This window comes from Danio aesculapii, chromosome 23 (genome assembly GCF_903798145.1).
Source record: "Danio aesculapii chromosome 23, fDanAes4.1, whole genome shotgun sequence".
In the NCBI taxonomy this organism is placed as follows: domain Eukaryota; kingdom Metazoa; phylum Chordata; class Actinopteri; order Cypriniformes; family Danionidae; genus Danio; species Danio aesculapii.
In genome coordinates, this window is record NC_079457.1 from 41,621,274 (window position 1) to 41,645,660 (window position 24,387).

Below are 24,387 nucleotides of genomic sequence, written 5' to 3' on the forward strand. Positions count from 1 at the left end.
CCCCTTTATATTTGTAAATAATCATGTTTTGTCTTATGAAACCACTGCCCAGCCAATAAGAAGCTTTACATAAGAAGCTTTCAAACAGTGCATAATGTACATTTATGCTTCAAAATTAGTCTGAAAGGGTACATTACTATCAATGCATGTACACGTTTGTATTTTTGGGAACAATTTGTTGGGGATATCCATAATTTAAGCAATCTCCTTCAGGCAAAATATGACCCATGATGATGATAATGTTGCAGTTATCATGAGGGTCCGACTTGCTCATTACAAAGTTTTTCTTGTAAAAGTACAGGTGAAAAGTGAAATTTGACAAAAAAATATCCACATACAACTGTAACATCTAAGGTTGTTACGCAAAAAAGGCTTTTATTTATATTAACCATTTGTTTTATTCACAGCAGCATTCTTACGATCAAACCCCCAATTCCCGCTTACTATGCTGTCTGATACGAAAACAAGGAATAGGGGGGGAGGACACACGACAATCCACTCAAAATGTAAGAAAAAACAAAAGAGATGGTATGTGATACACAGTACTAGGGCTATTGCAGGTCAACATGCATCTCAGTCAATCAAACTCTCTTTGCATTTCCACAGGATACAACAGAGCAAAAAAAAAGAAAGAAAATCTACTCCGATAGCAGGATTGTCTGAGAAAGAAAAGAGATGTTGAGTAATGGCCTTAGTGTGAAAGGTAAAAGAAATTCAAAACAATCTGCTTCGTCCACACTTAAAAGTTCACCTACAACAGTTTTGCACAACACTTCCAGACTCTTCATAAAGAAACACATCAGGCCAGATGATAATTCAAAGAGGAAAAATATCAAATAAAATGTTGAACGCACTCACTAATGGGCTTTTTCAATGGTAACACCTCGTGGAAACAAGCAAGATAAACATTTTAGTAGAAACCTAATGTGAAACTGTGAACGGCATAATTCCTAAGTGTTAAAATGTTTTCATAGTCATAAAAAACCTTACAGATCTGTGCGCTTCCTCTAGGACTGATGGTGTATTTCAGTTTGTGCACCTTCCAGAATTATTTGTGAATATGTGATTAGTCCGTAAGCATCATCGCCTTGCTGTATCGTAACATTCAGGCTGTTTCCAAAACAAACAGTTTTGCATTGGAAATGGACACCCAGCCTCTTGTGTCCACATTGCAAATGTAAATAATAATAATAAAAAAAGGAAATAGAGCACCTTTGCCATGCTAGACCCACTTGTGAGCATTAACGTCTATTAATGTTTGTGGTTTTGTTTGGAGGAAGCAAGTCTCCCTGACCGGGTCAAGTTTCAATCCACCTCCTCCATGCTGCTGTAGGACGGGGCGGCACATTCTCCAGAATGTGCAAACATGTCTGAGGTCACTTCCGTGCTCAACTGAGGGGGTCCGTCAGGATCCAGGTCTGTCCCAAAGAGTGTCTGGCTAGAAGCCTGTAAAATAAACCACCGTTATAAAGGGAGAAACGTCATGCATCTTCGGAACGGAGTACATGAACGCCAACTGCAAATAAGACCATTATGATGAAAAACAAACCGAAAACAGATCTTAATCATTTCATACATGACCACTTGTAATTACAATCTGTGATGAGGTAAAATTAGATCTGATGGTGTTGTTTTTTAGTCATGGTGTCCAGAGTTGAGGCATTCACAGAAGCCGCATGTCTTTTAGGCTTTTTGAGTGTGGACGGAAACATAAGCAATGAATAGGCCACCAGCATCCCTGAGACTGTTGGAAATGCCACACATCCACGAATTAGAGTAGCGTTCATATTACAACATGAGAATCTCATGTCAATGTACAACATGTGCAATCAGGCTTTGAATCAATGGTGCATAGTAGAGGGAAAACAGAAGTACAGTATTGAGCTGACTCAGAAAATGCTCAACTACAAACTCATTATTAAACAAAACATTGCAGACGACTGAGAACATTGGCAACAATTCCATATTAAGACAGAGGAAAATCATTTCATGTTTACAAGGAGTAAATAAAAGCAACAAAATTTAAACAAAAAACTTTGCAAGGCAGGACCGGATTATATTTATAGGAAATTATTTGATTGCAAAGTAGTGGGTTTAACATAAAACCCTCATTTACACCTGGTATTAAATCCATTTTTTTTTACAAGATATGGTTTTTAAAAGCATGAACAGCAAAATTCCATAGCCATATCACCTTGCAGCCCAAGACCAGTTACAGAAGTTAAGCAGGGCTGAGCCTGGTCAGTACCTGGATGGGAGACCACTTGGGAAAACTAGATTGCTGTTGGAAGTGGTGTTAGTGAGGCCAGCAGATGGTGCTCAGCCTGGTCTGTGTGAGTCCTAGCGCCCCAGTATAGTGAAGGGGACGCTATACTGTCAGTAAGCACTATCTTTTGGATGAGACGTTAAACCGATTTTATATTATTCTCATACGAGTATCTACACACAGAGTGAAGCTTAGCATTACTGCAGTTCCAAACATCACAACAATTTAGGATTTGTTATGTCTAGACGCACAAATTTGATCACTTGCAATTAACAGTGTAAATCTGCTGGAAAACATACGATTTGAGGGAAAAAATCTTGATGAGAACAACCAAGGTCACATTTTGAGCTTGTCCACAAAAATACATAGTATTGGACTACTTTTGTAGGGTAAATGTGGTCAAATGCATTCAAACAGCCATAAACCTACACTCCATTGTACTAAAACACAGAGTATGGCTGAAAATTATAATTCTCCACATCTTTTTCATCCACTAAATTGCTTCTCACTTTTGAAACTCAAACTCAAAGCGTAAAAATAGTGTGTCATGCTAATACCAGGTATAAAAGAGGCCACAAACTGGGATCAGAAATTTGTAAGTTCGCCAAAAACATTGAATAATTCAGTGTTTCTCAACCACGTTCCTGGAAGCACACCAACGCTGCATGTTTTGCATGTCTCTTCTATCTGTCACACCCATAACAGGTCTTTCGGTCTCTGCTAATGAGCTGATGATCTGAATCAGGTGTGTTTGGTTAAGGAAACATGGAAAATGTGCAGAGCTGGTGGTCCTCCAGGAACCCAGTTGAGAAAGACAGGACTAAATCACTATCTAACCATTGGCAAAATTATTTTCATCAAATCAAACAAACAAACAAACAACTTTTCTAGGAAAAAAACAGACTGGTTGATAAAGCATAATAAGACCAAACTATGCCCATTAATAATAGTTACTATGGTGTAACATGAGTAAATTATGTTGAATTTATGTTGACTTTAAAACTAACATTTAATAATTAGCATAGACATTAGACAACTACATGGTTAGTCAGCAGAAGAGTCATTGCTAATTCTGTTTATACATAGCTGGTACGCAATGCTGGCTGCCAGGTGTTATGAAGATTTCTTTTTCACCCAAAAAGGTCATTCTGTCATCACTTACCATCATGTGATTACAAACCTGCATTAACAAAAAAGACAACATATTGAACAATGCTTGGTAACTTGATTTTGTTTTCCCATTTACCCACTGTATGGGCACAATAAAATACAATAGAAGTCAATGGGAACTGAAACTGGTTACCAATGGTTAAAAATAATCCTAAAGGTTTGGAACAACATGATGGTGAGTGATTCATTTTCCTAACGGACTACCGTTTTAGTACTATTAATCTACATTTGGATTTTCTGTCTAAATCGGTCTAAAAAGGAACTGGCAAATAAACCCATCTATAGATATGCATAAACTATTAAATGCATATAATAAATACGTGTATTTTTTGTAAGATATTTTTCCTGAGTGTTTATTTAAAAAGGATTTGGACAATGTTATAAAGCAAAAATTCTCCTCCAAATATAAATAACATTGAAAATCCCATCAAAAATAGACATGATTAACAGTACGATCAGTTTAAAGTGCAAATCTTGTACAAGTACTCGCCACTACAGGCCCTCAGTACATCAAACCCAGTTGGACCAGTACAACAAAGGATAGATGAGGTTGAACAGCAATGCTAGGATTGCCGCCACAGTGCCCAAGATGAAATATCTCATTCGTTCGCCGTCAGAGTAATCTGAGTTGCCATCTCGTCTGCGGTGAGAAAGCCCTCCCCTGCCCTCCTCCACTTCTTCCTCATGCTCGGGCCTCATCCTGGCTCTTCTTCCACGCAGACCGGGGCGGAACAGGCTCCGAAAAGAGGCCTCTCGCTGCCCCTCCTCATCCTCCTCCAGTTCCTGCCATATCAGAGACGCCTGCGATTGGCGGAAACCTGTGTCAGCTTCTAGGAAAGGGCCTTGCCTCATCATTACACCGCAGAACAGCAAATACACTGAGTATTTAAAGAGCTCACTGGCTGCTCCAGTTTCATATCCCGCTCACACATTCAAGTGGACAGGCAAGATGATTAGCATGTAAGAGTCGATTCCACAATTTGAGTAGCAAGTTTGTCAGTCAAGTTTTGGATAAATTCTGTCATGTTATATTGGCTATGGAAACTCTGAAATGTGTGAAACTCTTTTGTAAGACACAAGTTTAAATTTAAAGGAAGTTTTACCATTTTTGAATCCATTCTGCCAATCTCCAGATCTGGTATGATAGGATCACTTTAACTTAGCTTAGCATAAATCATTGAATCTGATTAGACCATTAGCATCTCACTGAAACAAATTCAAATAAGAGGTTAAATAGTTTTCCTATATAAAGCTTGATTTTTCTGTAGTTACATTGTGTTCTAAGACCGACTGAAATAATAAAAAGTTGCTATTTTCTAGGTCAATATGACTAGGAACTACACTCAATCTGGCATAAAATTCAAGGAACTTTGCTGCCGTACCAATTATATTATGCAGCACATAATAGTCCCCAGATAGGTAACAGCTCTATGTAATATCATTGTGTCTATATACAGTGTATCCGGTAAGTTTTTTTATGTTACAGCCTATTTCCAAAATGGATTAAACTCATTTATTTCCTCAAAATTCTACACACAATACCCCATAATGACAATGTGAAAACAGATTTTTTGATAATGGTTGCAAATTTATTAAAAATAAAAAACCTGAAAAATCACATGCACATAAGTATTCACAGTCTTTGCCTCGAAGCTCTAAACCGAGTTCAGGTACATTCTGTTTCCACTGATCATTATTGAGATGCTTCAGTTTCAGTTCGGGCCATCTAAGCTGATCAGGGGAGAAGGTGTCTTAGTCAGGGAGGTGATCAATAACCCAATGGTCACTCTGTCTGAGCTTCAGCATTCTTCTGTGGAAAGAGGAGAACCTAACAGAAGGACAACCATCTGTGCTGCAATCCATCAGGCCTGTATGGTAGAGTGGCCAGACGGAAGCCAAAAGGCATCTGAAGGACTCTCAGACCATAAGAAACAAAATTCTTTGGTCTGATGAGACTAAAGTTTGGTGAATGAGACTAATAAACTCAGTGAATGTCCTTGAGTGGCCCAGCCAGAGCCCAGACCTAAATCCTATTGAACATCTCTAGAGAGATCTGAAAATGGCTGTACATCGTCGCTTCCCATCCAACCTGATAAAGACGTACTGCAGAGAGGAAAGGGCAAAAATTCCCAAAGACAGGTGTGCCAAGCTTGTGGCATCATATTCAAACAGACTTGAAGCTGTAATTGCTGACAAAGGTGCATCAACAAAGTATTGAGCAAAGGCTGTGAATACTTCTGTACATGTGATTTTTCAGCTTTTTTTATTTTCAATAAATTTGCAACCATTTAAAAAAATCTTTTTTCACGTTGTCATTAAGGGGTATTGTGTGTAGGAATTTTTTATGTTTTGAGGAAATAAATAAATAAAGGCTGTAACATAAAAAAGTGGAAAAAGTGAAGCGCTATGAATACTTTCCGGATGCACTGTAATCATTGTGTCTACATAATATCAATTTGTTTTTTTGTCATTTCAAGGAGATGCCAACGGTCTAATCTGATTCAATCATTTATGCTAAGCTACACTTAAAGTGCTTCAGTCAGAATCGAGATCGGCTGAATGAATTCAAAAATGGTAAAACTCAACTGTTTACCTCTAGGGGACTTGTAAAATGAGACTAATTCCAAAAAATGCCAAGTGCTCCTTTGAGGTAAAGTTGAAAGTAATAAAGACAGAAAAACATTTCTTAATGTCTTTTACATAAAACACCTTTTTAGCAGTTTTTCATGCTATGCTAGCATATTGACAGTAATTGTAAAATTAACACGACAACTACATGTGTGTTACTTTAATTATCATGCTGCTAACACATTTTACATGTTGCTAGTAAGCTTTAACATGTTGGCTAATATGTTTAAAATATGAATTTGCATGTTGTAAACATTTCTAGCTTGTTTAGTTTGTTGCTAACATTAATTAGCATGTTTATATTTTAACTCATGGACAACACATTTATGTTTAACATGTTTTCTAATTTGCACAATAAACATTGCTAATGCAAATTAACAAGTAGCCACAACATTAACACATCACTTCATTATCCAATAGAATCATGTTAATGAATCAATTTCAAAGAGTTCACGGTCACTCATGTGCTTAAGGTTTATAGTTTCTCTGCAAAATGTCACTAGTGAAAACCAAATATTTCAATCGGAATCTGCACATTTGGGAGGATTGGAGGGTGAGAGAGTTTTTGCACGGCGTTTTATACAATGATACTGACAATAGACCATTTTTGGTCTTGGAATCTTGCTGAAAAATTGCTTGCGCACTTTTTGACATTGTATATTTTGTATATTTTTACCTTTTAAAAGTCACAAAAATCATGAGCAAAAAAACAAACAACAAAAAAAGTTGTCAAATGGACTCAATCAATGCTCAATGCTTTGAGAATCATCTATTAGTCACAACTCAAGATGTCACAAAAATAAGCTCCAGAACATCCAAGAGAAAATAATCTCCCAAAGCTGATGGACTATAATCAGCTGATGTTGTCTGAGTGAGACCTCATTAAAGAATGAATGATGGAGAAATACCCTACTGTCAGTGTTGAGCATCCACCAGGAATGTTACCCAATCCCTTGCAATTTTAATGAGCAAGCACATAGCAGCACGACTAAGATGAACCGTTTTTTCCACTGGGTTGCGGTGACATGAGAAGGTGCTGAGCTCACCTGACTGGCAGCACCACCGGTGGCAGCAGACGATTCAGCGCCAAGGGGTCCCAGCAGGTGAGACGGCCTTTCTACTGGAGAGTTCCTGCGGCGATAGAACAGCACATAGGCGTAACGCGTCACCACCTGACTCTCCTCCACCGTCGTGACTGTGCTGTCATCGAACAAACGCCAGCCTGAAAATAGCAGAAGACATGCAGTAATAGGCATCACATGACAGCCGCTGAGATGTTTTTGATCCAGAAGAGCTCCGACGTACCAACATCACTGAGCTGGCTGTTCTTGTCGCTGGGAAGACGAGCGTAGGCTGTGTAGTGTCCTCCGATCATTCCACCGTAATGGTTGATGACGGCGTACAGGTCATAGATTGGCGGCTGCTGGATGTCACCCTTATGACCAATACAGAACTTACTCAGATCCAAGTTTCTGATGAGGACAGAAAATTAAGCAGGTTAAACATTTATTAGGTGGCCAATGCAAATTATAGAACACACAAAACTAGAGAGTGTCTATGATAATATTGCACTGATGTTTTAATGATGTGTGAGCTGATATTATCAAGTATCACTTTGCAAAATAAATCATCTGAAAGAATTATTCAGTGAACATCTGGAAGTTTTAGAAACATATTTATATGACAGGCATAAAGCAGCTAAATTTGGGATTCCCACTCTAAGCTAAATGTCAAATTCTCTGGCTTTTCGCTGAGTTTCACTGATTTGAAAGCTGAATTACCATAACCTATAATGAATAGAATACCAGTCAGATGTTATGCAATTCTGAGATTACTGAATTTAATCCAAACTCAAACTAATGTCACAAAATGTAGAGAAGCTTGGCATTTTTTTTAACTGATGCAGATTTTGACCAGACAGGCATATAAATATATAACATTATATTCACGAATAGAAAGTGCAAATCTGGTGTGCTATACCTTTAGTATTCATAGACATGGCACAACACTGCACTTCTCCTTAGGTCCGTGACTATACATCATGTGACCATCTCAACACTCATTCAGACAAAGCCTATTCGAACAAAGCTACATTTGATGCATAATTCACCTTTTTTCATAATTCACCATATTTCAACATGCTTTTGCTACTGCTAAATTTTAGGAGTCACTTATGTATCAAATATGATTTAGCAGGCTTCAAATGGTTAAGAGGTAACACTTTCTCTCTTTGTTTCTCTTAGTGATCCCTTAATATAAATTACAGAGACCAATGGCCCTCAAGGTCAAAAAAGTTATGACGTGTATATTTTCACAGCAAAACAACAAGAACTGACACAAATATTGCCGGACATTTTGAGAAACGCCACAGTAAATCTAAAATTTAGGACGTAAAATATACATAAAATATACATACATACATAGATTTGGCAAATGTATATATATATATATATATATATATATATATATATATATATATATATATATATATATATATATATATATATATAAAAAAGCATACCAAAATTCATAAAGACCCTAAGCATTTCAACACCAGTGCAAGTGAAAGTCTATGAAACTCCGAGTAACTTTCAGTATACCTGACTGGAAAATCGACCATGTCATTAATCTTGTCCCTCCATATGAAACTCCTAAATGAGAAGCGCTTGAGCTGGATGATGAGTACATTCGGAAGACGCCAAAGTAGCAACTGTTTAGAGGCCTCTCTGTGCTGCTGACACTTAGGACAGTACCTGAACAAGAAAATCCATACAATCACACATACAATTCTATTTGAACACCTCTCTATGGGCACTCTGAGATGTGTGTGTTCATACCATGCCTCCTCAGGGGCCAGGACCTCAGGTTTGGTAAAGAGATTGAGGCACTGCTCTAAGGTGAAGTGTCCTGCCCTGGAGGTCTCGGTAGCAGAGCCCGGATCCTCATCGAACTCTAGATCTTTAGAGCGCACCAGCACATATTCCTTCTGCCGGTCATTGTTCTTCCACACCAGCTCTAGTGTACACTCATCAGGCAGCTCCAGTACCACGTCACCTGCAGGAGACAACAAGATGGTGAAGATACACAATAAGGTTTGGTAATGAAACCCAGTGGCAATAAGGCAGAATGAGAACACAGACTCTGATGCATAATTTATTGACTATTGATGCCTAAAAATGAACTGCGAAAGGGTTGGAAATAAGTTTAAAATATGTGGTGGTTCAAATCACAAAAATGCCAAACAAATCACAATACGATTGGCACGGCATTATATTATTGCTATTGAGAAGTTCAACCTGCTGGTAGAGAGTGAAATCTGCAGTTTGCCTCAGAATTTTGAGGTTACAGGACATTGTAGCTTTTTTTTGTTGACTGTGCCTTTAAATGCAAATGAGCTGATTCTCCCCGCCCACCATTCCCATGTTTCTATTGTCACATCAGATAAACAGCAGTCAGTAGCTAGGTTTCCATCCCAAGATGCAAATTAAATGTATGCGCAAAACTAGATTAATCGCATAAAAGACATGCAAATAAAGCAGCGTTTCCATCCAAGTAGTCAAAGAGAACAAAGTCGCCACTTCCTGATGAATTGGAGCCAAATATCAAGAGTAAAAATGGAATTTGCTGCGGTAGGAGAAGCTGCGTGAATCTTTTCCTTATTTAATAAATGACTTGTGCCTCAGAAGACAATGCTGAGACATAATGAACACTTGGTAATGTTTGAAGGCATGAGCTGCGGAGCACAGATCTTCTTGATTCTGGAGGTAATTAATAACATGGTTTCCGCTACATTCATTCTTCCATGGCAGGGCGCCACGCCAAAATTCATTCCGCCACGGCTACATTACAGCTTCTCATTCAAAACATTTTATTTGTTTAATAGCAGGTGATAATTGCACCAAAACGTATTAAAGGGTAAGTGAATTATAACCGCGTGAACTTTTCTGTAACCGACAGTAGTAGTGCTGTGCGTCATTTGATTAACCCTTTAAGGTTACATGCTGACTGACTGACAGGTGCGTGATGCGTGCAGCAAACATGACTTATAGCTGTTTCACTTTACTTCAGGACGCATTAATACCGCTCTGTAGGTCTATTGGAGACATTCATAAAAATTCCTAGCAAATCTAATAAATGTTGGAGACATATTCGTTACATAAACGCACTAAATCACACTTCAGCAGTGTTTATTTGAGAGCGCACAAGAAGATCTGCGCTCAGTGTTGCCAGATGATGCTGACTGTTTCCAGCCCAAAAGCTGTCGAGATCACAAGCGTTTATACACTGTTGCGAAGAACAGGGGTTATGGCATCTCTTTGGGAGATCAAAACAGGTTTATGAGGGCAGATCGGGGCTGGCGGGCACGCCGTTGCAAAACCGGCCAAATTTTTACTACCCGCCTATGTCACTTTTTACCCGCAAAAAGCGGGAGCAAGGAGATTCGCGTGCTGTAGGCTATTACATAAATGCGATCTTGACTCGTAATACTGCGCTCACGACATTTGTCATTGAAATAACGCCACAGGTAGTTAGTAGATCTGTGTAAAAAAGGCCTGCCGTCACAGCTGGAAAAAATCCTAGAGGAAACACTGAATAATATAATAACACTAAAACCGAAACGGTTAAGGTGTTCTAGAGGGACCAAAACAATAATTCAGATGTTTTACAGTGTGTTCAGCCTGCTGGTTTGTCTATTCACACACATTTTTATCATCACATGATCTCTTATAACAAAATCACATGACCTTTTTAATGTGCATGCTGGAAATTGTTCAGTAAAATAGTTTCCATCGCAGCTTATGCACATCTTTTCTTATCGAATAAAAAGTTTATCCTACTCAGTTATGCGCATATGGTTTTGTGCATTTTCAAAATGTATGCGCATCTTGGCGTTTCCATCAACCGTTTTTTATTCGCATATCCAGACTGCACATAAGGTAGCTACTGAAGTAAGACTACTGAATGTATTTGTTGTGGAGTTTATTCAAGCTTTTTTGCAACATCACACAAATACCATTTCAAATACACACACACGTACATGTTTTACTTGCACAGTTGAACGTCTTCCTGCAGCAAATGTGGATATTCATCATGTTACTGTAATAGATTTAACATCCAAAAACCAGGACTCCAGTTGTGTGTTTGTATCCTCATATGTTGTATATCCTTGTTTATATCCTTGAATATAGTTGTACTGAAACTATGCAGCCGTGGTGATTCCAGTGGTTATGAATTACATAGCGATTTTACTGTCTTTTTTATTACAAACATGCCGTTTTAATTTTTTTTTAAAGTTGTAAAACTAATTGAGGTGCAGCTGATCACAGAGAGTTGAACAGATCTTTTAATCCCAGTCGTTTTGCAAATCCTGCCCTTTGGATATTTGCTTGTATGTGTTACTGCGTAGAAGTGTTAATACACTCCTGTCAATTAATTTGGTGGGTGGGAAAAACACACTCCTGCGTCACATTGTGGAGGGCCTCAAAAATCACTGACAATTAAATCCTATTTTATTGTCAGAAAAAAAAAATGAGACTTGTTGTGTTTATATCACTCCATTATGACAGTGGACACACTATACCTACACATAGTTCTGTCCAAACAGTTTACAAATATTTATTTTGCATCATAGGTGACCTTTAAATGTATTTTTAAATGTGTTTTTCCATTTAGTATCAGTTCAGGCACTCACCCTAAACTAAACACACAAGCACTTTACAAAACAAAACCTCTGACTGACCTTTCTCTTCAAGTTTTTTGTCGTCCTTTTGGCTTGAGTCCAGAATCGTGATGTAAAATTGAGATGCACTTCCACTCGCTGACTCAGAAGGCTGCTGATACCCAGTCACTACAGCTGCCAATGAACAAACAATGATGAACTATGACACCACAACTGCAAAGACCAGAGTAAAGATCCTTAGACCAACTTACCTTCTGGTTTAACAACCTTTTCACATGACGTTTCTTTCTCCAGCAGAGAATCATGGGAGCTGGAGGCGAGCTCACAGCAACCTGAGTCAGTGGTGTGTGTGGAGAGAGTGTCTCCTCCATCTGCTGCGCTCTCTGTTTGTGAGGATGTGACAGATCCAGCCTGCTCTGCTGGGTTTTCTGCGTCTCCCGCTGATGGTAGGTCCTTCTCTTGACACTCTGAGACGCTGCTCGCCATGGAGGTCAGGTCAACACGGGACAGGCTGGACTCGGGGGACGTCCGACCTGACTGGAAAGGTGGCTGGAACACATTGACAGAGTACCTGCACACAGAACTCAAGGCTCAAACAGGGCTACTACTTCATAGTTTATAAATTATATTTATTATGTCACTATAGGTTAAACAACCTGAAATAAATCCACACAAAATATTCAAGGCTACAAAAAAAAAAAAGTAAAATTACATAATATTCTTCACAATTATAGTAAAAAAAGCTAAATAAATAAATACTCCTATAGAACAATCCTACAGAAATAAGTACATATAATATAAAACTGACTAAATAAATCAAAATTAGTTTAGAACACTGTTAAAACAAAGAAGTTATAAAATGATTTTAAAAATAGTTCATAAAATAAAATTCTAAATAAGGAAATACACGAAATTTCCACAAAAATGCATAAAATGTATATAAAACCTTGCAATCTATTTATTTTTTAATAAATGATATACAAATAAACTGACAAATAAATAGATAAATACTAAAATTATATCCGTATATCAGTTAGATCATCTTATCCTGACCTAATTACACAAATAGATAAACAAATCTGAATATAGTTGTAATTATACCTAGAGTAGCCTTCTAGAAGCTGTGTGAGGCGAGTGTAAGTGAGTCTAGACTCAGGCACGCTGATTAAAAACGGCTGTCCGATGTTCTCCACATTAGACCGACACATAGTCTTGTGAGAAGGCCAGTGGTTCTTCTGGCAGGTCCTGTAATCAGAGAAAATAATCTTACCACCAACTACGCCCAAGGCAAAATCTCAAAATCGTATGTGTGATGTCAAAGCCAGAACAACACACAACTCACTGATTGCAGTAGCCGACACGATAACAGCGTGTGCAGCGCTTCAGCTTCTCCTCGTCAGAGGCAGGAGGCTTCAGACAACCAGCGCACTTTGTGATTGGTATGCTAGGAATTTGAGGTCTCTGAAGATTAAAAAAAAACACATGATTATAGCAAGATAAAAGGCAAATGTGAACACAAATCTGCGATAGTTAAGGGAAGTAAGAGCGGTGTAAATGGTGTACCTGCTGGATCTTCAGCAGCACCACTCTCTCTTTGATGAGATCTTTTGACAGCATCTCAAAGCAAAAGAGCAGGTCACTGGACGAGACCGTGTCTAAAGATTGAGATGGTGAGAAGATTCTGTGAAACCTGCCCTTCACAACCTGGAGAAAAAAAAACAACAACACAGATTAGAGTGTATAGAACTTTACAATGTCACTCAGCTATAGCCCTGTAAATATGGCTGATTATAAAATTCAATTATATTCTAATTCTAAAGGCAATAATTATAGGGATAGTTCACCCAAAACAGAGAATTCCGTCATCTTTTACTCAGCCTTCACTTGCCACAGACTTGTTTGCATTTTTTATTCTGAAAATTGTTGGAAAACGCTAACCATAACCACTTCCATGGTAACTTCCACTATAGAAGTCAATGATTACATGATTGTAAAGGAGGTCGCACACCGCATGTGCTGCTCATATGAGAGTTGGAAGTAACGCACACATTCAAATGTTATTTCATATGAGGCTATGCAGATGGCTCTCTGTGGTGTGGCAGAAATATGAATAGTGTCCCGAGTAGTAGCTGGGTGCTGCGGAAAGCCGCCGACTTGCGGCGCCGGTTTGCGTACCCTAATAGAAATCTGTTTAGAATTATAAAATGTATGACGCTGCAAGACGCATCCAGTGTGCAACCCTCTTAACATACTTAAAAATATCTTCTTTTGTGTTCAACAGAAAAACGAAACTCAAAGGTCTGGAACCACTCGAGAGTAAATATAAAATATTTGGATGAACTATCCCTTTAATGTTACAGGAAAAAGTACTCTATTGCATTGCATATTGTATTGAAATTAAATGACGCTTTTAAAAAAGTAACCTTTCAAACAAATGTTCAAAAAAACATACATTTTATTTTTCATAGTATTTAGAACAGAAAAATAAGCATAGAAAAAAATTTGTGTCTACACTATAAACATTTATTATGAACTTCAACCCTAAATGTTGCAAATGTATTACGTAAGTGATTGTTTATGTTAGCTGAACTACAGAAGTAACTCTGGAATATAAAGCCTGGATTAGTCTACAAGATAGTGGCCCAGTCTTGGCACTATTTGGTTGACAGATCATGTTGACATGTCATAATAATTTGTCAATGACAATGGGTGTCGAATAATGTTTTTTGTTTTGTGTTTTATAGTGTCAAGACAATTAATGTCATAATATAGATGCTTCACAATATCAAACGTCTATTTTTCAGTCCTCCACTATTAGTTCCACCACATCTGTGACCTTAAACAGCAAAACCAGAGACAATGATATTGGTGTAGTAGAGGGTCCACTTTTTCTTACATTTTCCTTTTCTTTTAAATGGCAAATACAGAACCCCACTCAGAGCAGAATCATCATACCTCTGTCAGCCTCAGGTTCTCTGGTTTGATCCTCACGCTGCGAGATATTGACTCCAGTACTTCAGCCGTGCTCGAGCTCTCTTTACTCACACTGACCAAGAACTACACAACAAATAACATTCACCATTAATAAACAAAAATGTCTATGCAAATAAAGCTTTCTTGGGCACTTCAGAAAGCTGTGATGTTTATACCTTGACTGGTTTCTTGTGAGGCTCTTTAGCAAAATAGAAAACAGTCAGCACCTTCTGCTTCTGAGGTAGAGGGACTGGCAAGTACAAGAATGGATCAAAGGTTATGGAGACCTGAAAAAAAGAAAAGATAAGAAAATAAATATAAGCTCATTTCTAAAAGAGAGTGAAAAATCCTAATTATCTTCCAAACATTTTGAAAAAGTAATAATCCTTGTACATGATTTAAAGCAGGACCCAAGCATGGAAACAGTAGACAGTTTTTATACCTTCTTAAATTAGAACTGTTCTAAAGTTTGGGGTCATTACTTAATATCTACTTTCAGACAGAAATATTTTTATTGTTGTTTTTATTCTTCAATAAAGACATTTTAAAATTTCCATTTCAAATTAATAGTTCTCTTTAACATTTACCCTACTGAAGGGAAATGCATCATTGTTTCAAAAATGATAACATTATTCAGCAAAATTGTTTACAACATTCATAATAAGCATTTCCTGAGCATAATTTTTTAATCATAGTAGCCTCAATGAGCGCAAAAGACTCCAAATATCTGAATGGGAATCTAAATTAGAATCATACTGTAGCTCATTTTGACATGAATTACCTTAGAGCACATTGGGCACACCAGCTTTGACTTGTACTGGCCCTGAAAGAGGTCAACAATGAAGGAATCGTTCCTCATTTTATGCCTCTGCCATGCCTCTTCTGCAACAACCTACCAAACGCACAAACAATATTCAGCAAATGTATTATCATGGAAAAAACGATTTCACAAGACAGCTGATTTTGTTTAATAATAATAATAATAATAAAAATAAAAGAATATCATGGTTGTTTGTAACTGAATACAAAATATTTAATTATACACTTTACAATAAGGTTTTCTTTAGATTATGTTAATGCATTTATTAACATGACTAATAATGAACAATACTTGTGTAGTATTTATTAATCATAGTTCAAAATGTACTATCCATATTAATGCTTGTTAACATCAGTTAATAATGAGTTAACATGAACTAACAATGAACAACTTTATTTCCATCAACTAACATAAAAAAAGATGTATATCATTAGCTTAGTTTTCATCCACCTTTTTTTGCACATTTTGGATAAGAAAAAAAAAAACTGTTGATGGAAAAGCCAAAATGTGCATCAATTTTGAAAATGCGCATAAAAACATATGCGCATGACTGAGTAGGATTAACTTTTTATTCGATAAGAAAAGATGCGCATAAACTGTGATGGAAACACGTTTTACCAAACAAATACCAGTATGCGCATTAAAAAAAGAACATGTGAATTTGTTATAAGAGATTATGTGATGATAAAAATGTGTGTGAATGGACAAACCAGCAGGCTAAGTCAATGTAAAACACCTGAAATGTTGTTTTGGTCATTCTAAAACACCTTAACCGTTTCAGTATTAATGTTATTATATTATTAATGAAAAAGAGCGTTTCTGCTCCGTGTCTGACGCCTTCAAACATCACTGCGCGTTCACTGCATGTCAGGATTGCTTTCTGAAGCCTGGTTTACACTTCTGCGTCAATTGATCGGTGTGACCCATGGCACATGCAACACGCGTAGCTGTGCATTCATACTTCTGCGCGCTGTTTATGTTCCTTGGTGTCGAGTTTCTTCGCTTGTGTTTTGTTTTTTTCTGAACGCTACAAGTGGTTCAAACTCGCTCATTTTGAGGCAGGAACCGGCACACGTGCAACCACTTTAAGCATAAGATAAACACAAAACAAAACTTTCCATCTGGAGCTCCTTCACGGGACTCGACACTTGTAAACACTCGCTCCAACGGACTCGCGCAGTCCCACCCACCAAGCAAACCAATCACAGAGCTTGCGTTACGCGTCGTTGCGCCATGTAGTTACATTTTTTGAGAGGTGCGCGTCAACCTTGTTGTAAATTGTTACCGAAAAAATGTATACAATTTAAAAATCTTTTTTTCTTATGTAATTGTTTGTAATATTTTTTAAAAAGCTCACTTCATCCTGACGGCCGTCTGAGTCCACGGTCTCTGTGTATGGTTTGTTTTGGATGCGGTTCAGGTCTTCATGAAGCCCATCCAGCAAGAAAGCCATAAACTCCTGAGCATCATGCTGCGCATAACCTGTAAACTGACTGGCTTTACTGGCAACTATAGCCTAGGAAGAGAATTGAAGAAATACCCATTCATTATGTGTAATCAACATAACTTTAAGATACAGTATATGAGAACAATCTGAAAATACCTTTAATTTGGAGGGTTGAAAAGCATGATGAGTGCCCTTCCACAGCGCCCGTAGCAGAACAGCAAAGCCAATAGCTAGCCGTCCACCCGTGCCCAATGGGTTATTACAATTAATCTCGGACTCAAACCCCCGATCTGAAAACACACACATACCTGGTTAGGACACATAGGCATATGAAAAAATTTAATATTTTGTAGAAAATGTAACGGACCGTGGAAATAATCCCTGAGCTCCCGTGTGTTGGATAGGGACTGGATCACACTGTTCATAAAGCAAGTGTTTCCCAGATTGACCAGTCCAGTGAAGCCGGGGTGACATACTTTCTTCTCCTCCACCTCTTCTGCTCTCTCATTGCCTACGGGAGGAGTGTGGGTCATGGGTTGCACCATGCAGGTAGGTTTGGGCTGTGGACAGTTGGCATAAGAAGCCTAATAAGAACTCATTCATTTCTTCAGTTTCTGGGTGCAAATGCTCTATCAGATGCCATAAGAGAACAGTAAACGTTTCTACATTTACGTTCACATTGTGCTGAGATACTACTAAAAATCATGAATGTAATGTTTATACTCATGTCTAATCTCAGAAGATCAGACACCAGTCGCTATCTGTAGCAAGTTCAGAGACTGTAGTAAAAATTTGCTTTAATATGTGATATGACTAAACAGTGGTCATAAATGGATTCTGAGATTCACGCAAGTGAGTGGGCTGGACAAACCACCTGTGGGAAAGACTCTTTCCTCTCAATATGCACCAGACACTTTCCAATATATATTTTTACCTTTGAGATATATATATTTTCTGTTTATTTTTTCCCCAATTTCTGTTTAGCGGAGAGAATTTTTTTTCAGCACATTTCTAAAGACAATAGTTTCGATAACTCATTTCTAATAACTGGTTTATTTTATCGTTGCCATGATGACAGTAAATAATATTTTACTAGATATGTTTCAAGACACTTTTATACAGCTTAAAATAACATTTAAAGGCTTAACTAGGCAGGTTAGGGTAATATGTCTAGTTACCGTATAACAATGGTTTGTTCAAATATTATTAGGTCAATAATATTATTCTAGCTGAAATAAAACAAAGACTTTTTCCACAAGAAAAAATATTATCAGCCATACTGTGAAAATTTCCTTGCTCTGTTAAACACTATTTGGAAAATATTTAAAAAAGGATATATATATATATATATATATATATATATATATATATATATATATATATATATATATATATATATATATATATATATATATATATATATACACACACACATATATATATATACACACACACATACACACCCACACACACAGTTGAAGTCAGAATTATTAGCTTTGGCTTTTTAAAATATTTCCCAAATTATGTTTAACAGAGCAAGGACATTTTCAGTTTGTCTAACAATATTTTTTTCTTCTGGAGAAAGTCTTTTGTTTTATTTTAGTTAGAATAAAAGCAGTTTTTAATTTTTTAAAACCCATTTTAAGGTCAAAATTATTAGCCCCTTTAAGCTATATATTTTTCTTGATAGTCGTTATACAATAACTTGCCTAATTACCATAACCTGCCTAGTTAACCTAATTAAGCCTTTAAATGTCACTTTAAGCTGTATAGAAGTGTCTTGAAAAATATCTAGTAAAATATTATTTACTGTCATCATGGCAAACATAAAATTAATCAGTGATTAGAAATGAGTTATTAAAACTATTATGTTTAGAAATGTGTTGAAACAATCTTCTTTCCATTAAACATAAATTGGGGGCTAATAATTTTGACTTCAACTGTGTGTATATATATATATTTGTGTGTATGTATAGTTGGACCTGAAAAGAGTATTGCATACATCTAAAACTTTACAAGTGGATGGTCCTGAGAACAGTATTGGCTCAAGATATGTGACAAACAGGCGATGCATGCAGTATTACCATGGCAACCGCAGGTTCTTGTTTAAGGGACACATGTTCGGAGACTGAGCGTGGGGTCACAGCATCCAAACCAGAGTCCTCTGGGGCTCTAGGGGGTTTGGGTTTCTCCTCTCCAACCCGTGGTTCTTCTTTTGCAGGAAGTGCATGCTGGCTGCTTCCTGGCTGACTCTTTTCAAGCGTAGAAGGGCTGGAGGCCACGGCAACCTTGGCGCCCCCCACTGCACCTTAAACAGAACAAAAGAGCTTGTGGTTAGCAGCTAAAAGTTATATTATATGCCTTTACAGCAAGTCAATGCATTTGATGACCTTAAAATTTTAAACAGCAGCATATCTGATTTAAAGCAGGAGTCTGTTTGAAATGTGCACTTGCAGTTATTTGCAGAATTACACTCTATATGTGTAGAGTGTCTGTGTGGCTTAATGGTGAATTAATCTAATGTTCTGCTGTGTGGCTGTCAATCACAGCATGTTACTTTTTTACTAGCTAATGCAATCTTAAAAAAATAGCATAACATCTGCCACTTTTGGTCTGACCAACTGAGTGAAAATGTTGGTTAAATGTATGGTTATTAAATCTGAAGATTGCAAATTTGCTTATACATTTTGCATGTATAAAGACACAAAGTAATGGGGCATAGATGAACAGCAACACTCATATTTCCAGCAGAAACCTACCAGTACCACTCAAATTACAAAATATTATTACCATTTTGAAATGTTTGTACAATATTTGACCTCATCTTTCATGCACTTCATATGCTACAATTGAAATATATTTAACCAGACAGTTAATTTAAAAATGCTACCTGAATCAAGATACAGTGATGTTTTTTATTTGATTATTAATAATAAAAAAGGAATCAGTCAGACAAACTTAAAATATAGAAAATAAATTCTCTCTCATTCACAACTGAATCTGACATAAATATGTAGAATCAGTTTGTGTAGAGCTAGACAATCCTTTTATTCTTTAAAAATAATTATGAGGAACAACACAATAGCAAACTCAAAGCAATAGATGAAATATTTAATTAAAAGATTGAGGCTGTGTAGAGCAGCAGTTTGGGTCAGCAGGCTGGCATTGACACAAGAACACATTGGCACATTTGGCTTGATCCTCTCTCACGCTCATATTAAGTTACTGGATCACTCCCTGTAGTCACATTCCTCATTAGGTGCCCTAATTTCAACATGTAAACAAAAACAGTACTACTTCTTCCACTGTAATTATAAGACCTGTATTAGGGGATTTCTGACTGATTGAATTTTTTTGTTAATAGTTTAAAAAATCATTATTGTAGTATTCTTTTTAATAATTTTCTGATTAAATATATTTCTATTTCAATTGTAGTGAAAAATTCCTTAAACATCAGTCAGGAAGGGAAAAAAAGAAAAAGGATGACTAATAATTTTAACTCTAGTAAGTAGTGTTATGTCTGATTAGATATCTGAACATACCATGTACCAAAGTGTACGGAAACCGTGACTCTAAAACCAAACCGTGAGAAGTCTGTATTGTTACACACCTAATGAACCGACTATCCATGAGGGCAAGGTTATCAAAAATGATGTACACAACATGATTGTGTGTTTGTATTGATAAAAGACTGCTCAGAAGCAAACAGAATCCAAGCAGCAGACCTTGTGTGGCAGGGGCCTCCAGACCCCCCCAGCGCTGACTGTGTCTCTTCTTCAGGGTGATGTCGATACGGGACGGAGTGAAGGCGTAGTTGGACTGATCGGGCTGAATTAGATTCCTGAAACATTGGCAAACAGGATCAATGATGAAACCCATTAAGGCACAGAGATAATCAGATTAGGATGGCCATCTGAAAAGCTTACCTGAGTTTAACCTGCCATTTAAAGACAGTGTTTGGTCCACAATCCGGATGAAGGCGCAAAAAGTTGGGATCACTGTGGACAGAAGCATTAATGAGTGAAAATGTAAGAGTTAAACTTTTGCAAACCTGTGTGTGGAGAAGAGTTTCTCACCTGGTCTGGAAGATAAGAGTGAAGTCTTGTTCCCTGAACAGCACCCTGGACGTCTGCCGGCAGATTTCTTTCATGTAGACATTCACAACCATCAGATCTGTTCCCTTCTCATACGAGTCATTCTTTACACACTTCAAGTCCACCATTGGCTCCGGACCTTAAAATACATTAAGTCATGAGAAAACATCTGTAAAGCACATACATTTACATTCAAATATTTAGATTCAAGTCTCCAATTAATTTAAATGATCAAATACTAACAATAAAAACAACTATAAAAACAATAGGTCTAAAATTATTACACTTTTTTAAAATGCGTTTTACATTTAAATATTTTCACTTATTAGTTTATTTAATTAAATGCATTTCATTTTATGACAGTAATTTATTCTAATATGCTGATACTTCTTTGCTGCTTATGAAAGATTTTTTTAATGCTAAATAGGCTTGTGCAGTCAAATATTTTTGAAGACTAACTACTGTTTAAAGCATTTAAAGCAAATTATTTTTATGTTTTCTTTCAGTATTTTTCGGTGAAGTGTTCTAAAGATTTTAAAGCATCAAAAACATTTGCTGAAATGTTTTGCATAAATGTCTTTACTGTCATTTTCGATACATTTATCATGCCCTTGCTAAGACAAAAATACATATTTAAACTAATGTACTACATTTATTTATATATATATATATATATATATATATATATATATATATATATATATATATATATATATATATAAATAAATATTTATATATATATATATATATATATATATATATATATATATATATATATATATATATATATATATATATATATAAAAATATATATATATATAAATATATATTTAAAAAAATATTGTATTGAGGTTGAGTAAATGAGAACACTTGGCATCTGCTATATTATATATATATATATATATATATATATATATATATATATATATATATATATATATATATATATATATATATATATATATATATATATATATATATATATATATATATATATATAAAACACTTAAGAACACTTGGCATCTGCTATATTATATATATATATATATATATATATATATATATATATATATATATATATATATATATATATATATATAATATATAGCAGATGCCAAGTGTTCTCATTTACTCAACCTCAATACAATACAGTGTCTAACACATTCAAAAATTATTCCAAAATTTGTAATGAAAAAAAAAAAAATCCATATGAATTAAGTGGTTATTTACATATGAACTTTGATCAACAAACAAAGCTTAGAGCGCTCATATTTGCTCTTGGTAGCACACGCATGCTTGTTTGCCATACAAAAACTAATGAGGTTCACTCTTCTAATATTTTTATTTGTGCTCCAAAAACAAACAATTTCTGAGAGGTAGTGCCAGACGGAATCTGCAGACTGCAGATTTTTTTTCTATTTCTGCACAGAATTTACTGAAAAATCTGCGTTTGGGAGTATCGTTAATAAAAACTTACTATAAGAAATAAAAAAATAATACCTTTCTAAATTTTATTTAATGTTTACAATACAAACCCAATTAACCCACTTATTTGGTAAACAAAGTAAGTATCTCATCTAATATACCAACTAAAAGACAGTAAATATTACTTTACAAACTGTATTGTAAACAAATCATAGGAATATTTTCATATTAGTCAACAATATGACAGAAATTATTATAAAACTGAATAAATATAAATTTGCACAAGTAAATAAAAATAACGCAATGATGGGCTAAAAATCTGCAGATTTCTGCATGTGCACATTCCGTGTGGGCCTACTTACGGGTTTGAAATGACATTTGGGTGGGAGCTAGTCTTTTTGGGATGAACTATGCCTTTAACTGACCTTCCGTATCCTCCTCTTGGCTCGCTACTTGTGGCTCCTCCTTGGACTTGTCCCTCTTCTCCTCTGTGTGGGTCTTCTGCGGAGACTCCTCTGTTTTGGAGTCTGTTGAAGCAGGCTCTCCAGATCCCAAGTCATGAGAAGGAAGCATTTTAGGGATGTGGGCTTCAGCCTGTGTCTTTGTTTCCTCCTTTCTGTTTTTTGGCTCATCGGACGCTATTTTATCAGTGCATGTTTTCACAGGAGAAAAAGAACAGTCTTTCTGCAACACCTGCGGCTCACACACTGAGACACTCTTGCTTTCACCTGATCCAACCTATAAACAACACCAAGACAAACAGGATTTCAGAGACTTTTTTTCATAATTTTATTTGCAGGTTATTATTATTAGTCTCACCTGAGCATTGCTCTTTGGCTTCCTGTCAATCCCTTTTTCTTTTAGCAATGCCTGGCATCCTTGAGGTTTGCCCTGCAGCTGAGCCCTGTTGTCTTTTGCATTGCTTGATGAAGAGGCACCACTGTTAACCGCTGATGTGTGCGTCTTGCCATTAACTGCTGCTTTGGACTTCGACTCGTTTCCCAAGCAGGGAGCCAGCGGGGGCTCCTTTGTGTTTTTAGAGGGCCGTGTGGTGCGCTTTGCACTGGGCTCATTGATCAGGTCTGCTTTATCGCTTGATTTAATCTCTGGCGTTTTTTCTCCTGTGCTCTCAGTGACGTGCACCTGCTTGCTTTTCATCCCTCGTTTCAGCCCTCGGTCAGGTTTACCTCGTTTCTGCTCAGCAGAGCTCACTGGGGGCGTTTTCTCAATGGCTTCGCTAGATTTTTCAGACCGCCCTGTGCTTGACTGGTAGCTGTTGCTTCCATTCTTTTGAAGAATATCCACTGGTTCCGACTTTTTCTTCTTCGATAGGGGAATTAAAAATAAATAAAGCTTAGTTGAAGGACCTCTGACTAGGAAAACATTCATGAACACTCAAAGCTGCATGCAGATTGGAAAAAAAAGAACATCTAAACAATAAAGAATTTAATTAGTTAATAACGAATTAGTAATGATTCATTTTTAAAATGCTGCAGAATTTCTGTGTAAGAAATGACAGCTGTGTCAGCCCAACAGAAATCCATTTAGCTTGGCAAAAAACTAATTTTTTTTAAGAGAGAGATTTTATTTTTAAAAAGAGTTTGAGGACGTAGACAACAGGAGACTGACAGTGAGCAGGTGTTCTTACAGCATAGGCGGGCCAGGTGTTGAGGGGGATCTTCTTGTGCAAGACAAGCTGCAGGACATTCGATTTCTCCTTATAATTCAATTTACTGCAGGAGGCTTCAATCTCTTCATGAAGATGACAGCTCCATTCACGCCCATCTAAAAAAACAGGAAGATCACAGGTCATACTCTACTATTCAAACGTTGTGGTTGTTTTTTTTATTTTTTATAATTGTCTAGTTCACCAATCCTGTATCA

The 24,387-nt window shown here is 36.6% G+C and overlaps 1 protein-coding gene across 4 annotated transcripts in view; it reads right to left on the reverse strand.

The window, feature by feature from the left end:
* Nucleotides 1-350: 350 nt before the first annotated feature.
* usp19 (ubiquitin specific peptidase 19) overlaps nt 351-24,387 on the reverse strand; it is a 30,858-nt gene continuing 6,821 nt past the window's right edge. Inside the window, exons 4-26 of one of the 4 annotated variants that reach the window (XM_056449837.1) lie at nt 24,152-24,288; nt 23,323-23,826; nt 22,929-23,241; nt 21,061-21,217; nt 20,911-20,982; nt 20,710-20,825; nt 19,069-19,286; nt 17,352-17,544; nt 17,141-17,274; nt 16,895-17,053; nt 15,499-15,609; nt 14,894-15,004; nt 14,700-14,801; nt 13,308-13,448; nt 13,087-13,205; nt 12,846-12,989; nt 11,996-12,315; nt 11,805-11,918; nt 8,902-9,118; nt 8,665-8,817; nt 7,370-7,536; nt 7,111-7,286; nt 351-1,446 (exon numbers count right to left, since the gene is read on the reverse strand). In XM_056449837.1, the coding sequence (XP_056305812.1) occupies nt 1,306-1,446; nt 7,111-7,286; nt 7,370-7,536; nt 8,665-8,817; nt 8,902-9,118; nt 11,805-11,918; nt 11,996-12,315; nt 12,846-12,989; nt 13,087-13,205; nt 13,308-13,448; nt 14,700-14,801; nt 14,894-15,004; nt 15,499-15,609; nt 16,895-17,053; nt 17,141-17,274; nt 17,352-17,544; nt 19,069-19,286; nt 20,710-20,825; nt 20,911-20,982; nt 21,061-21,217; nt 22,929-23,241; nt 23,323-23,826; nt 24,152-24,288 (4,019 nt within the window). In that variant the 3' untranslated portion in view covers nt 351-1,305. Of the gene's footprint in view, nt 4,238-7,110; nt 7,287-7,369; nt 7,537-8,664; nt 8,818-8,901; nt 9,119-11,804; nt 11,919-11,995; nt 12,316-12,845; nt 12,990-13,086; nt 13,206-13,307; nt 13,449-14,699; nt 14,802-14,893; nt 15,005-15,498; nt 15,610-16,894; nt 17,054-17,140; nt 17,275-17,351; nt 17,545-19,068; nt 19,293-20,709; nt 20,826-20,910; nt 20,983-21,060; nt 21,218-22,928; nt 23,242-23,322; nt 23,827-24,151; nt 24,289-24,387 lie in introns of all 4 variants that reach the window. The other 3 variants (XM_056449836.1, XM_056449835.1, XM_056449834.1) reach the window with 3 other exon arrangements.